The sequence below is a fragment of the Ruditapes philippinarum genome, unplaced genomic scaffold (genome assembly GCF_026571515.1).
Source record: "Ruditapes philippinarum isolate M1 unplaced genomic scaffold, ASM2657151v2 ctg413_1_1_1_1, whole genome shotgun sequence".
Classification (NCBI taxonomy): domain Eukaryota; kingdom Metazoa; phylum Mollusca; class Bivalvia; order Venerida; family Veneridae; genus Ruditapes; species Ruditapes philippinarum.
The window spans coordinates 1-17,080 of NW_026867380.1; the positions used below are offsets into that span (position 1 = coordinate 1).

Consider the following 17,080-nt stretch of genomic DNA (forward strand, 5'->3'; position numbering starts at 1 on the left):
GAAAAAGAGTACAGTAGTTAGAAGGTTTCTGCATTCTAAAAGAGTAATTTCTTTCATTTATCTTTTTCATTTCCCTAATTAATAATTACTGTACATGTACACGTCTTTCAGTCTAACTGTTCATATTTGATTGAAAACTTCAAAAATTATCTTTAAAAAAGGAAAATTGCAAAAATACCTTTTTATATACATTGTACATACAGAGAGATATGTAAACTTTATTAAAGAAATAATAAATATCAACTAAACATTATATATAACACAGTATCACAGATAATTTCAAGACAATTTCACATGCATATAAAATAACAAACAAAAGAAACACATTTTTATAAACATATATTTTCTTGTATATTTTGAGGATTTAACACAGCATCATTATTTTTCAATAAACTTATTCCTAGAACCCTTAAACCAATACATTTTTACATATGACATATTGATTTTGAGATAGTCTAATGTTAGTGTAGAGTACTTCAGTATAGAAAGCTAGCATTAAACAACCAACAAAATAAAGTTCGATCAGCCTGCATGGATTTGCAGACAAGCAGCTAAAAATTCCAAGTTACTACGTGTTGCATTAAATCCTCCGAAATGTCATACATTCACTCAAATACACGCCTCTTTATCTCAACATAACATTTACAATTTTATTTCATTTTTTGTGTGTACATCTTTAAGAACTACCCATGTGTATATACTGAAACATAAAGTTTACATTACATACAATGATGTAATGGAACAAAAGACTAAAGCCTAGTCTTTGCATACCAACATCAAGACCTTTTTATTAGTTTGTTACATACTAAATGAATTGTTCAATTACAATAGTCCAATATTGTTGGATTTTTTTAAATCTTTTGCAAGCAAAGTTGTGATTAATGATTTTTAAATAACACAATGCTTAACACATAATACTTTTCGAAAAAGAAATACAATATTAAAAAGATGTTTTACTATTTTTATTTCAAGGAAAAAAAGGTTTGTCTATTATACAATTCGGGATTAAATTGTCTTTTATTAAATATATATTATTATCACTGCTTAGGAGAATCAGGGGTGCCTGTTGTACTTGAGGTTGGGGCAGTTTTTGGGGCTCGTGGGTGCATGGCTATCACTTCCTCACTGTCTTTATGAATTTCCTTGTGAGCAGCTAGCAAGAATTTCCTCTGGTCACGTTTTACTGAAAATAAAATAAGTTTTGCATTAAAACATGCTCAAGATTATGTTATAAAAATGCATAAGTAAATGTCATGAAACGATTGAACCCTTCATCAAAACTCACAGCACCTGTAAGTATTGAAGACAGCTAATAGCTATTAACATTGATATTTTGTTTCATTAAGTTTAGGGACTAAACACTGCATTTCATGGATGGGCATGACTGTAACATTGAAACTGTTCTGTAAACAGCACAATATAACACATTTGTAGATGTTTTAAAGTCCAAATGGTGAACACTACTTTAGCCAGTGCTAGTCGTCATAGATAATAGCTGTCACTTTAGTATAAATACAGTCCTTACAGGCTAAATCAAACCCAGCCTGCAACATTTTCTGTTTTGTCTTTTTGAGTGTTCAACTTCTGTAGGAATTCCACATTTTATCTATGATTAAGTCATATACCTCTTGTAAAATTCAAGACAGAAGTATACCTAAAAGTAAAACCATAATCGTACTTTGGTTGTCAATAGTTTAGCTAAATATCAACAACAATTATCAGTCAGTATAGATGTATATAAATTGTACAAAATAAAGAAGCAGTGGGGTACATACTTTTTTCTCTTACTGTAGATTTTTTAACTTCTGGTATCAGGAAACAGTGTACAAGATCAGCAACAATCTCCTCTGACTCGAGTTGGGTACGCCTGCAACAGTAAATGGAAAGTCAAGGTTAAACAAAGTTATTATATAATTGGCTCCAAAACTATAGTTAGATTCATACTTTCTGAAAGGAAATATAAGACAAGAGCTGTCGGTAGGACAGCACGCTCGACTATTCTAAGTGCTTGATAGTTAAAGAGCCTTGATAATGTTAAATTTTTTAAGTTCACAAAAGGGCTAATTTTTTTTATAAATTCATGTTGTAGGCCTTAGAGAGAGTCTAATTATACAGTATTGGCTTGACTATTCTAAGAGTAATGAGACAAGGCTGTTTTATTGAGTATAATAATACTAATTACCTATGAATACATATATTTGACAGAAAAGGTACAAAGGCTTGTTATTAAGATGTTTTATCAAGTAAATCACTGCTTTATTATTATGAATGCATAAATTGTCCCAAAAAAGGCACAAACCCTTCAGTAGTTATGGAGATAACAGCTTACAAGCAAAACTTTACCATGAATTTCTAAGTTGAAAAAGGGGAGAAAAATCAGCCTAAATGCCAGATAGAATTATGGATCTTTGTCAGTGACCTACAATTATGACCCTAAATGCATATGTGAAGTTTTAAATAAATATCTTTAATAGTTATTGAGATATGTAAAACTTGCATGTAAACATTAACCAAGAGACTAAGTAGAATAGGGGATATGAATCAGCCTTAATGCAAGATAGAGTTATGGAACTTGGTCAGTGACATACAATTATGACCCTCCAATTATGACCCTAAGTGCATGTGTAAAGTTTCAAGTAAATATCTTTGAAGACCTTTAACCTTTAACCAAAATTTCTAATTTTCAAAGGGGCAAATAATTCTGCAAATATTGCACACAGAGTTATGCAATTTTGCAAACTGATGTACATTGTTACTATAAAAAAGTATTTTAAATTTCAATTGAATATCTAAAGCAATAATTGAGATATTTGACTTTACATAAAAACTTTAACCAAAATTTCTATGTTCCAAAGAGGCATAATTCTGTCAATATTGTAGGCAGAGTTATCCAACTTGTCAATCTGATGTACCTTGTTACAATAAATAAGTATTGTAAGTTTCAATTGAATATCTCAAGCAATAATTGAGATATTTGACTTTACAAAAAACTTGAACCAAAATTTCTAAGTTAAAAAGGGGCATCATTCTGTCAATATTGTAGGCAGAGTTATCTAACTTGTCAATCTGTTGTACCTTGTTACTATAAATAAGTATTGTAAGTTTCAATTGAATATCTCAAGTAATAATTGAGATATTTGATTTTACAAAAAACTTTAACCAACGCAGACGCCGACGCGGACGCTGACGCGGACGCCGACGCCGGGGCGACTACAATAGCTCTCATATTCTTCGAATAGTCGAGCTAACAAGGCTGGAAAAGAATATTTGCCTAAAATAACTCAATCTGAGTTGGGAAACCTGCTTAAAATTTAACACTAAGGATGAAGCCTAGTTTGTAGTCACTGTAAAACTTTGTTTCAATGTGACATCATTAAATCATTATTTTCTTAAATTTTATATTGTTAACTAACTGTAGAAGAATATGTGTCAAATCTTAGTTCAATCAAAAGTTATGTTTTTGGCATATTCACTTTGATTCTAGTAGCATTACTTGCAAACCAACTTATAAGTTCTGACAGCTTATAATAATTGACTTCAATTTTAATACCATAACACATGTACTTTCACACAGACATGTGAGTTTAGAAAAACCTAGGAATAAAACAAATATAGACTTACTTGTCTTCCATATCATAGGCAATATCATTGATCTTTGTAGCCAGTTCTGAGACCTCGAACCTAGCCTGGGCATCTGCAGTGTTGTCTATTGAGTCAAGTACAATATTCTCAAGATAGCTGTCGACAGTACTCTGATGTACATTGACAACCTGTTAACAGAAAAACTAATAATTATAAATACATATAAACCATGAATAAAACAAGAAGAACCTTAACATCAATACTTATATAATTATTTCCCCTGATGTCACTTTGATAAAAGCAAAGACATGGCCTTAGTAAGACGAAAAGTAGCAAAATGTATGTTTCGTTTCATATACCGTAAATTTAACACATTAAACAAACTGTCATGTAAAAAAATTGTTCAAAGTTAATGTATAATGGTCACAAATAAAACATTACTTCGAAAAGCTAAAATTGAGTATATGCAAGTAAACTGACAATTCAGTACCAAAATTGTACTGATTGATTGTATACATATAGTACCTGTTTAAATATTTCATCTTCTTCTCTACGCCTCCTCTCTTCCACCTGTCTACGTCCACTTTCCTCGGCCTCACGGATTCTCCTCTGTCTCTCAGCCAGCATAGAGAAGGCGTGAATCCTGCGCTCCTCCTGAAGTCTGATGAGCTCCTTGCTGAGGAAATCAAACATGTCACCGAGGCTTTCACCTTCAACCTTCGCCAATGCTTCATCAACCATAGATTCCTTAAAAATTATTAAAATAAATTATAAATAACATCAAAAACAGAATATATAATTATACTTATTGTAAATATTGTGAAATTTACATCAGCATACAATGGCAAGAAGAATGTGACCATAGCCAATTTGCTATTTTATAAACAAAAATTGGAAAGTGGTTGTCCAATGCAATGAAAACAACAACAATATTACACATTCTTTGTAAGTCTTCTTTAAAATCTCTTATCTTACTTGCTTGAAGACAGTGAAAAGCTTGTATCCAACAATAACAAGGTATGGCATAAAATTCAAATAACAATATATGTAAAATAACTTGTATTCTGTTTAAGGAATCATTGTCACTTTTCTCCCTGCTAAATTTGTTAGACTTTTTCTTCTCTGCATTTTAAACTGCCTTTTGAAAGCTAAATAAACCATTTTCAATATCAAAATGCTAAAAGGAACCATCCAGCAGAAAAAAAATATAAAAAGATAAGATTTAGAATAATAATAAATAGATAATAAGTATGGTCATAATGCATAAACCTGCAATTTGATCTCACCACTGGCTCTATATTGGAAGCATAGGTCTGTAATCATAGCAGCTAGTATAAACAGGATTTTATAATACTGCACGTTTGTAACGTCACTTTGCATCGGATAACGGTGACATTTATATAGTTTTATATACACAGCTGCTGTCAATCAATGATGAAATCACACTTTTCTTTTCATAAATAGAAGTTTGCTGTATTATAAATTCATTATAAATATAAACAGTTGTTCACAATATTTACAAACAACCATTTATATAGGGCCATATAACCTGTAAAAAATCTATATAACTAACAATATTACCTGATGTTCATGAAGTCTTCTCTGTCTCTGTAGAGCAAGTGTCGCCTGTTTCTCTTGTTTCTTCATTGTCTGCTCGGCTTCCTGTAACGCATGTGTGCTTCTCAACTCTCGTATCAACTCCATACGCTTCTCCTTTCCTTCATACATCTGAAATAAAGACATCAATTATTGCAGACATATATCAAAGTTTTAATCATTCATGGTATTTACAGATTTTCTTTTTCAAACATTATTGTTTGACAATGGCATGACCATTTGCACTGAGCAAATGACATTGAATTTTCTGCAATACTGCCTTATGAATAGAGGATACATGTATCTTGATACTAAATTTTTTCAACAAGTTGAATAAAATCATATTTTTATGAGAGATATCACATAGACAAAATAAGAATGGTTTACAGTTAAAATTGTCATTTTTTTGCAATGACGCACCAATAGTGTAACCCTAACATTACAGTGCTTTTAAGCTAATTTGTACAAAATGCAAATAATGTTACCTGAAAGTGTTTATAACACTAGTGTAATATCGTTTTTATCAAATGGCTTTATTACTCTCCTGCGCCGATAATTGAGGTTCATTATCACAATATGCTGTAAGATTAGCTTTTAAAATCAAATCTAGTTTCTTGTTTCTTTCAATGTATTCAAAACATAGGAATATTTATTATATATGTATTTGTCAGTATTATAATATGCTACCTACCATATTTTGGATGGCTCGACCACGTATCACCTGTTGTAAGAAGATCACGCCCAGTTCTCTCTCTTCTTCCTCTTCAGAGGGTACTTCAACAGTCGGTGTTGGTGGTCGCGGTATAGGTTTCTCAATCTTCTGGAGGAATCTCAATGGCTTAGGCTCCTCTTGTCCCTTCAACTTCTCCTCCTTCAATGTCTGTAGAGATCATGTCATATCATTATTTTCATGATTCAATATTCATGCTCTTATATTTTGAACAAAGCTAATCATTTATAGGAAGTTGGTATTTCGATAAACTAATTATAATATTGCTAACACCATATCAAATTTTTATCTATCTTTTTTAGCAAAAAACACAGAAATTTAAAATATATTTATGTAGACAATACTGAATGAATTTAATATCATGCTATATAAAAAGAGAAGAGTCTCTTACTTAATTCAAAGAAATGAAGAATAGCATGATGCTAATGAAAAATCTTTAAACTTCAAAAGGAGTACATGTTAAAGTATACTGATCAATTTTAAGATCATTAAAAGTTACTTAAAATACTAACGTTATGCATGTCCATCAATTCAACTTCTTGTCTGTATTTACGTTTCACAAAACCTGTCTTGGTGACAGTCTTAGGTCTAGGAGCCTTAATTCTTGGCTGTGTGACAAAATCTGGTAAGGAAGCCTCCAGTTCCATCAGGCCCTGGTAGGTGTTTAAGTGACGGCTCTTTACAACAAACTGCTCCGAGCCTCGGTCAATGAAGATGCCAACACGGGTGAGAGGGGCGTACGATTGTGAGCCAAAATTAGAGAAGTCGGTGATGACATCTCTACGTTCAAGTTTTCCTTCAACTTTTCTCCTCTTTTCAGTGAGCTTTCTTATTGCTGAAAATTAATGCAGTCATTGAATTATAATTTAAAACAGTTTTTAACTCAAAATCTTTTTAATACTTCTATATTGAGAACAAAGAATTGTTCTAAATATATAAAAAGTAAAAGGGTAAAAATAAATGTGCAAATTTCTTTGTCAAATTAACTTAATTTTTTCCCAACCTTTAACAGCTATTCTAACAAGAGCTGTCAGAAGGACAGCGCGCTCGACTTTTTTAGTGCTTGCCTATAAAACAAAACTTTGACAGTTTAGGGCACACAAGACTTTAACTAGGAATTTCTAAGTACAAATCAAGAAACATTTTCACAGAGTTATCTTCTCTTGCTTACAGATAGGTCTCATGATGGCACATAAGAACTCCAACTTCCAAAGTAATATCTCAAATGGTTAAGTCAACAAGTGGACAAGAATGAAAATCTTAACTGAGTTTCTAAGTCAAAAAGGGCCATAATTCAAATAAAATCCTTAACAGAATTACCTTCTCCTGCCCATGTTTTGGGACCATGATGGTAAACAAGTATTCCAACTTTCAAATTAATATCTCAAACAGTTCAGTCAAAAAGTGGACTGGTACTAAAAACTTAACCAAGATTCTAAGTCGATAAAAGGCCTTAATTTTTAAAACAAATCCTTGACAGAGTTACCTTCTCTTGCGTACAGATGGGGTAATGATGTGAAATAGCATTAAAAGTTTCAAAGCAATATCTCAAAGGGTTAAGGCAATAAGTGGATTTTACCCATATTCAATGTATTTTCTAAGTCAAAAAGGGGCATAATTCTGTCAAAAACCTTGACAGAGTTATGTCCTCTTGTCTGTTGATGAAGGTCGTGATGGTAAACAAGTATGGTCAGTTTCAAAGCAATACCTCCAATGGTTTTGAAATAAAGTGAGGTGGTACAAAAAACTTAACCAAGCTCAATACACTTTCTAAGTCAAAAAAGGGCCATAATTCTGTCAAAAACCTTGACAGAGTTATGTACTCTTGTCTGTAGATGGAGGTTATGATGGTGAACAAGTATGGTAAGTTTCAAAGCCATACTTGTAATACTTCTGAAATAAAGTGGGGTGGTACGAAAAACTTAACCAAGGTGTGACGCCAACGCCGACGCTAACGCTAACGCCGACGCCGGGGCGAGTAGGATAGCTCCCCTTTTCATAGAAAAGTCGAGCTAAAAAGGGGTAAAGCTTACTTTTGATATGTTCATTTCGGATCTTCTTTATCTTCCCCTCCTTTTCTCTCTGTTTCTTTGACCTGAATGAAAAAAAAAAAATACAATTTAACATCTGAATATTCTAGTTAAAAACTTTAAGCAAAGAACAAGTACTGTTTAAAGATACTTATTCTTTTTTAAATAAACAATCCTACATAATTTTTTACAATCATATTTTGAATCCCTGACTGTGGGAATTTAAGATCACACCTCCACTACCTATAATCAAAAGTTTTATTGAAAACCACCTTTTTTTCTTCTTTTTTATTTACAGTTTACAGCAGTTTACAGAAAAGCATTTTTGGTCAATTTTTTTATTTTCAATATTATGCCAAAGTTATTCCTATAAAAACTATCTATGAAAGGTCCATACCAATTTATGTCAGTTTCTTATATTCTTCATTCATTTTTTTAATTATATAGATTTTATATTACAGAAACATAGATAAACTACTGGTTTCAACATTTGACAAAATATATCATTTTTTAAATTTCATCCTAGTTTATCTTAAATGCAATACTTTTATGTATTTCATGAATTAAGACATATCTTACCATAATTTGTCCAATCTTTTGATGTTTAATTCTTGATGATTTTCCTCTCTTTGTTTTAAAAGTTGTTTTAGAACTTCCAATCTTGCCTCTTGTAATCTGGTAAAAGTATAAGAAATTAAATTACAGGTATATCAACATAGGATCAGAGAATATCAAAAAATCATTATACATCATTATGCATAAACAATGACTTAAACTCTGAGGTTTGTGTTTTTAGCAAGCATTGATCATAATAAAAAAAGAGCAAACCCTCAAAATGATTCTTTATGAAATCATAAAAAAAATAACTTGAATATGTATATATTGAAAAAAAAGTAAAATTAAAGCTTCTATGAATTCATATTTCAAAAAACCTCTTAAGCACAACTAATAATTTGAACAACATGACATTTGATTTTATGATTGTCAATTATTTTTTAATAGGAAATCATGGGAATACTCAAACTAAATTACTTTTCTATTTCGGATTCTCTTAGCGCCCATTCTTTCCTCTCCATTTCATCCATCATTTTCTTACGCTTCTCAAGCTGTGATACATCGTTTAATGGTGGTAATGTTGCCTCCCACGCACGTTTGGCTCGTGCACGTTCAATCATCTCAACCTCAGCCAAACCAGCTGGCAAACCTCGACCTGACGTACATGAGAAGTTTTAGATTTTACATGAATTTTTTTTTCATTTGGTGACTCATATTATGGATTTAATTAGTTTATATAGAATTCCTTTTAGTTTTATTTTGAAGGAATCTATAAGCTTATAAAAACACTAAAATCTATTTCTGGAACCAACTAGTACAGAGCGATGAGTGTAAAGTACATGTATATTGCTCAAGGAAAAAACAGCTTAAGCTGCTCCTCACTGGGTTTGGACAGATTTAATTTCAAAATAATAGATATTTGTAAAAATTGTACAAAATTATATCCTACTGATGAAAATAAGTGAACTAATACAAAATATTCTGGACAAAATGTAAAAAATTGAAACATTTCAAGCAACATAATGTTTGATGTTTAACCCATTGCTTCATGAGCATTTTGTGAAAAATGGCTGTTTTCATTGAAAAGTCTCCCGTTACAAGTTCAAATTGCTATAATACTATAAAAACTGCTTCAACACTAATCAAACTTGGCACAAATGTTGACTGGACCATTGTCCTTGCAACAACATGCTCAGGCTTAAATTTTCTGTTACCATGGCAACGAGGGGACATCTCAAAATTGCCAAAAATCACTATTTTGCGTTGATTTTTTCCATCAAAATTGATTTCAAAGTGCTGCAACTTCTTAATGGATTGAGATAGAGTCAAATGCTTTTCAGCGTTGGTTACACGTTACCTTATGATCAATCTGGGGTCATTTACAGCCTCTCACAAGTCCAAAATTTTCTTGGCGATGAGGGGGACTCCGCCCCCCTTCAAACCCCCCCCCCCAAACAGAAGGGGGCACATCCCCCTTCTGGCAACCCCCTGATGTATCTTTTGGTTGGGGGGCCGTGCCGAAAAAAGGGTCACTTTTTTAACAACATTTCTCAAACAAAAACAAGTGTTTGGGGCCTAAATAAGGCATTTTTTCATCATTTGAGACAACAAAAAGGGGGGGGGGGTGAAAAAGGCGTTAAAAGGCGTGTATATGAAGTAATGGGTTAAAAGATGCTCAATCCCTACATGATGAGAATAAAAAAAAATTACCATATGAAAGTGTAGCCAGAGTAAGAAGTTCTGGGGCAGATCCTGGTCTAACAACATATTCTGGAGTGTAAGGGTCAGTCTGAGCCTCTGAATCCCTGTAGTCTGTCTGGATTTCCACCGTTCGTGTCAAAGGGGTTGGAGGCCTTTCCATACCCATCTCGGGCCCAGCTAAAGGATCATGTCTTGTGGTAGCCAATAAAACTTCTGGAGGCACTTGTTGAAGGAATGGAATGATGGGCCTCCTGAAAAACTTATATCTGTCATTTCCACGAACATTTGCAGTGGAATATTCCTTAGATGGAACTTGTACACTGGGATCATAATTGAAAGTTGTGTAACGAAGAACCTGTTCTCTGTGCTGATCAGCATATCCTCTCCATTGACGTGAAATAAACTTTGGGACTGGATCAGTTACATCAAGACGCATTTGAAATCGTGGATGATGTCGCAGTTCACTGAACATAGTTTTGTAGACCGGTACCCTTTTCTGCAAGCAAAATAATGAAAGTTCACAATCATTTGCTCCTAATGTTCAATATAGCTTGAAATATATGCATAGCTTTATAAATTTATCAACACTAAAAATTTTAATCCTTACAGATTTATATTGTTCCTACCGCATTAGAACTCTTTAGCCCTTTAAGGCAGATCTTCAGCCCATTTATATAGTCTTCAATTTGCTTAAAAGCAACAAGCAATAAAACTTTCACTTTATTTTTTACTTTCAAGGTCAAATTGCATAATTTTTTTATACTTACAACCCTGTCTGTACTTGTATGGGCTTTAAATGTGGCTCTGGCATGGTCTCGTTCACTGGCAAGAACATGAAGATTATCTAAAAATATATTGAGATAAAAATTAGTTGTGATGATGTAATTAAATACAGAATAAGAGATGGGACAAGTAAAATTGTTGTACCTCTACCCACAGCCACAATATTCACAAGTACCCTAACTTATTGCTTACAATCAAATTAAAACCTGGACATAGTTTCCTTCTAATTGCACATGGGCATTAAAAAGCCAATTCTGGCAATCTTTCATAATACAGTCAAAAATATTTGCTGTGACATTTGCCATTCATGGGTGCTATTTTGAAAAAATAGTAGACACTAAGTCACACCATATACTCTTACATGTTAATTATTGTACTTTCTTACGTTACAAGCAAAGCAGGCATTCTTTATGTTCATAGAATTTTTTTTAGAAATAGGCATTTAATAGACATATATAAATGTAGAAATCTAATGTGTATAATTTTATGTTGATGTTAAAATTGTCTGAAATGTTAGACAGGAACTATGCCATCTTAGTATATCTCTACACATGCAAATATCTAAATGATTCAGACTTGATCAAGTGTTTATTGTGTGAAACATTATATTCTATGTTTCTCATTGAAATGGGTTTAAAACTCAAAATTTTCCTATTCAATCCATTGATTTCCAGGTTGTGAAACCTAAATCTCCATTCTGTGGGTTTTGCCTACTTTCATAACATTGCAAGAACAGCATTTTTTTTTACGTTCTTCGTGATTCCGTGTTCCATGCACTGCTTCTGTTTTCAATCGGAAAGATTTTTCTTAAGCCAATAAGTTGCAATTGTTCTCTTATCCGAATACCATGCCAAATATCATAGAGTTGCATTAAAAATAGCAGCACCCAACTAGAAAAGACACCGAAATTGTCACTGACAGGTGTAGAATCTATATATTTTTTTGATTTTATAAATTATACAGGGAAGTCAAAGTCCGGGCCCACTTCACGGGCCCTGGCTTTGGCTTGCCCGGCTATAGACTACACGTGTATATTTAAAAAAAAAATCAAATAAAAAACAATTAAAAATATATAGAATTCTATACCTATCAATGAAAATTTCAGTGTCAGTTCTAGTAATTCAATGCTAATAGGCGGTGTATTCCGATAACAGAAAAAAATCTCAATTTTTCGGATTAATAATAATCGTTGAATGTTCAGAGTGAAAATGGAAGCAGTGCATAAAATACCAAATGACACCTTTAAAACCGAAAACTGAAAGGAATTGTTTAAGGACTTCTCCGTTCATAGGCTTTGCCTAATTTCATACTAATAAAAAAAACAATAAAAAACATATATGGAATTCTTTATATATCAACAAAAATTTCAATATCATTCTTGTTGCCGTCGCAATTTTCAATGTAGCACTATGATAAATGGCCAAATTCCCATAATAGACCAATCTCAACTTTTTGGTTTAACAATGATCGAGGTAACAATAATCACGGAAGTGTTTCAATTGAAAATGGAAGCGGTGCACAAAATACCGAATGATACTTTTAAAACGAAAGATGTAAAATAAAAAATGAAAGAAATTTTCTTAACCGACTTCCTAGTTCGTAGTCTTTGCCTACTATCACACAGGTTTAATTTTTCTTCATCCCATTTGTTCCACTGATCAATTCGTCTTACAGGAAAAAAGGTATTATTCACGGATATAGGGGAGGGTGAATAACACAGTATATTTGAAAAAAATGACTTGATGTTCATCGAACATGAGGGAAAACTAAATGAGTTTTATCACTTCAAAGAATATTTCTCTAGTTTATTACAAACTTGAACAAAAATGCACATTTTCATATTTGTGCTGTATTAATAACTAACCGTAAAGATAATCATGCGTTCTTGACATCTGAACGGGTGCCTTCCGCAATGTTTGTGTTTGCGTGGCCATTGTCAAATTATATTGCGCTCAAACTGGGGAAAAAACACTATGTATTTGTAAGAATGTCAAAACAACTCCATTTTGTTAAATCCAATATGGCCGACGTTGATATGTTGTCAAGGAGACACGAGAACCTCTTAAGTCAGTTTTACACAAATTAAGGTCTAAGTCGAACAAAGTACATAAAATAATTCAATATGATTTATCGTAATAGAGTTCACAGAAAATTAAGTTCTTTTCAGAATAATTGCAAAAAAATAGTCACTCCGTAAAAGCGGAAGTATAAACATATCATAATTCACGAAAGGAGAATTATTTCGCGAAAAACTATTATAATAACTGGAAAGCTAATGGATAATAGAAAAATATTGTAAGCTAAGTCAAAAACTGTTCAAATAACAACTTTTATTGATAACAAGTTTAATTCCACAATTTCTTTATTCAACCCTGAAAAGCACTACTTTTGCTATATTTAACAGTTAGAAGTTCCACAAAATGCTCTTGTCACTAGTTTTCGCGACTGTCAGGATTTAAAGCCAAAATGCAAACTGAACACAGCCTGTCATGGCTACTTATATAGACTCTTAAATGGCCAGGACTGTCACAATTGACCAATCATAACATTCCATTTGGCCTGGCAGTCTGACAGGAAAGACAGGGATTTCTTAAAATGGCAGCCATATTGACAGGAATAATTTAGAAAATGTAAACTAACAAAGTTAACAAATAACAAAATATGCAGTAAACACTTGAATAATATGCTTAACTTGATGCACTTAATGTCTGGACCAAAAACAATCATGGTTATAGCTTAGAAAAATGAACTATTGATATAAAAAGATTCCAAGTGCCAGGAATTTGAATTTTCCCTCCTGACAAACTTAGAGGTCATACTGGTCATCAAGATTATTATGAAATACAGCAATTCCAGCTAACTATTTGGAAAGTAACTTATGTCTTAGGTAAATAAAGATTACATTCATTGTTCTTACATGTAAAATGGTAAGTATTTGTATATGTTTATGAAAATATAAGCATTTAAAGTTTTGAATCAAGGTAGACAACTCTTGTCGGCCATTTTGATGCCAGGATAAACAAAGTAAGTAAATGAATCATTTCCTGAAGTATAAACCTCCTTAAAGTGTCTTATATAGTCCTAGAGCCTCAGAATGTCCTTTATCATGGTCTTAATTCCTTCCTTTACCAGAAAATTATCTAAACAAATAAAATCAGCAAATATGAATGGCTGAGTCAAGTTCAGGAATCCTGACAGGTAAAGTTCAGGAATCCTGGCCGGTAAGTTTTAAGCATTGACTGAAAAGTATTACCTCATTTGTCAATAAATTATGCTAGTTTGATGTTCATATTGTGATAAAACATTATTTGTTTTAAACTGATATATCCATTACAAGGTCCTAAAAGTAATTATTTGATAAATATTCACAGTCCCTTACAATAATGTTCATAGCATTATACATAGTGACGCTATGGATGAACTCCATGGCAACATTGCCACCATGTCCGACTTGGGCCCGTTCTAGCGGACAGTAGTAGGGTGAAGTATACAAGACTCAAAATTTTATTGGCAAAATACATTTCACAATGACCATCGCAATTAATGTTTGGCGGTTCAATAAACAAATAATTCTTAGCCTTACTGTATGTTCCTTATTGGCGACGCCGGTGAGCGGCGTCGTCTATTATGGAACGCTTTTTATTTTTGCCTATGGAAGGAGCTGTTATTATTAGCAGTTAATTTCATGTTGTGTAAATCAGTTTTATTTTGATTCGTAAAAATCAAGTAAACAAATGTGTTGTTATATTTGTATTTAATAACTTTATGTAAAAAGCATGTGCATTGTGATATTATTTTCACGAAATTGCGGGTTAAGTTTAACAGCTTGTCCCTTAGTTTTAATGACAATACTAAAACCCGGATTTCGAATATCGTTGTGGTCTAGATTGAGGCCGTATCATTTATAGATTTTCATTATAGTTGTAATGATAATAAAACAATCTGGAAAAAGGGCGATCCATCAGAAGCATTTATCACAACAAAATTATATGAAACTTGTAGACTCGGTTTGATTATGTACATCACGGATTTATATTACATAAAACATGTATGTAACATAAATCCGTGTGTACATGAGGGTTAATGAAAAAGTGCAACATATCCATCACGCCCCTAGCACCTGCTAGAGCGATACTCAATTTTCAACACTTAATTTAAGTGCTGAATCAATGATCCCAAAGGACCAGAAAAAATATAACGACTCTGAAGTGAAGTACGGGGCAACCTTTTACGGCTGCCACTCGGCACTAAGTGTTAACAATGAAGGTATCTTATTTAAACAATACATCAAAGATAGCATATACATATGTAATATAAAATCTAATTTTCAACAAGGCCTTCAATAAACATAAAAATATTCATATATATTAAAAGCAATTATAAAGATTATACGATTTTGTACATCTTACCAAACATAGGAGCACGGATTTATAAATCCGTGATAGGAGACAGGTATACTATTTTATATTATACAGTATAGTAAAGGTAGAATCTATATTGTGTAGGATTCATCTTTTGATAAAAATAAATATTAGATACATGTATGTGAGATTTAAACATTTTAGGGCTTGTAGAATTTCTTCTTTCTTAGTCTCGCTCCCGGTGTTTTTAACTATTTTATCCTTTGACTTGTTTTCTTTCAATGACTAGAGTACATTTTCCTTGTCAGTCTCACCTTTCACGACAATGTCTTGAATTACTTCTTACTCATAATCCGACGCGCACTTATTTCTGCATATAACACTCGCGAGAAGCGTTGGCAGAATTCAGTGCGTTAACTTATTACTTTCTCATTTCGCAAGCTACATATTGTATCACAGATATATATATACATGCAATTTATATATTTAGCTCCATGATTGTATGCTTCGTATTAAAAATAATTGAAATCTAGTACTAGTATGTCGAGTAACACTAAATATTTCCTTTCCAGATAATCATAGAAAAAAAAGAAAATAGATGTTGTATCACCAATATCTGTCAAATGAGCCATGGTTTTTATTGAATATAGTGTACATGTACTTATATTGAAAATCTTATTCAATAAAAGCCATGCCCCAACTCATTAAATAGTGCGTTTGATATGCACGGTCTCTTTAGTTTATATAAAGATAATATTTTTTACAACAAAAAAAGAAAAAAGAATAAAATAAAATCAAGGATAATGAAGCGCCTTTACGGTTTCAACACTTTAAGATTACTGGGCATTTGAAATTACACTAGGACATGAAGTATCTTGTTTTTCTTAAAATAACAGTGGAATTTCATATTTAGATATGAAATTTCCATGGAATACATTTGGCAATATAGAAGCAAATATGAAAATGATCTTGCACACATACTGTGATGCCAGGCTTAAACAACACAGCACCCAAACATTATATTTATATTGTAATTATTTAACCATTTGTATATTATGGATTTGTACATAAGAATGTAAAAAAAAATGTATAGACAAGACAAAGACAAATACATTTATCAAAATTTGCATGAACAATAGATTATAAAAGCTGCATCTTTACGAGCAGTATTGAAAAGAACTACTTGAATATAAAAAAATGCATTTTATTATCAGTGAACCAAACCATACAGTAAGACTCAATTTTGTTATACGAAACAGTTTACGCCAGACATAGGAGACAACTATTGTCCCAGCACCATTTACAAAATAACAGTTGTTGTCGTACTAGTAGTAATCATGCACCTTTGATGTTTCTTTATTATATTAACATCTTGGTTCGGTTACTGTAAAAATTGTGTACACACATTGTGCTTCTCAGACAATCGCCAGGTTGGTTGTCTTTCCGTATCCACAGTGGGTACATGGACCGGTCAGTAAATTATAGGTTGCATTTATAATAAAGCGTATATAAACTAGGGTTTGTCCGTCACAGTGTACATACTGAGTGTACTGGACATTTTTGAAGTGGCTGAAGTCTGATGACTGAAGTGGTCATCCTAAAACACACAATTACATGTTCCTCCCTGCATTGAGGAACTGTATTGGTCCTGTTACACAGTTCACTGTCATCATGGTGCCATTATTCGTTGACCTGTTCCAACAAATGTCCTTACGGAGTAGTAATGTCCCTCAAAATATCAG

General features: G+C 32.4%; 1 protein-coding gene across 1 annotated transcript; it reads right to left on the bottom strand.

Moving 5' to 3' along the window:
- Positions 1–947: 947 nt before the first annotated feature.
- Positions 948–13,019, bottom strand: LOC132735894 (cilia- and flagella-associated protein 91-like). Its single transcript, XM_060722921.1, has 13 exons — positions 12,842–13,019; positions 10,962–11,038; positions 10,204–10,690; positions 8,971–9,148; positions 8,518–8,613; positions 7,942–8,003; positions 6,421–6,743; positions 5,870–6,058; positions 5,164–5,310; positions 4,108–4,329; positions 3,622–3,770; positions 1,776–1,867; positions 948–1,183 (listed from the first exon to the last, which is right to left on the bottom strand). Exons 1-13 carry the CDS (start codon positions 12,909–12,911, stop codon positions 1,038–1,040), a joined length of 2,238 nt encoding a protein of 745 aa, XP_060578904.1. The 5' UTR covers positions 12,912–13,019; the 3' UTR covers positions 948–1,037.
- Between the last annotated feature and the right edge of the window lie 4,061 nt (positions 13,020–17,080).

Excerpts from the sequence above, each read along its gene's own strand:
- LOC132735894 (XM_060722921.1), bottom strand. The coding sequence starts at position 12,911 with ATGGCCACGCAAACACAAACATTGCGGAAGGCACCCGTTCAGATGTCA. Across the intron at positions 4,330-5,163 it reads GAAGACTTCATGAACATCAG|GAATCTATGGTTGATGAAGC; the intron begins GTAATATTGTTA and ends ATAATTTTTAAG. Across the intron at positions 3,771-4,107 it reads AAGATGAAATATTTAAACAG|GTTGTCAATGTACATCAGAG; the intron begins GTACTATATGTA and ends TTCTGTTAACAG.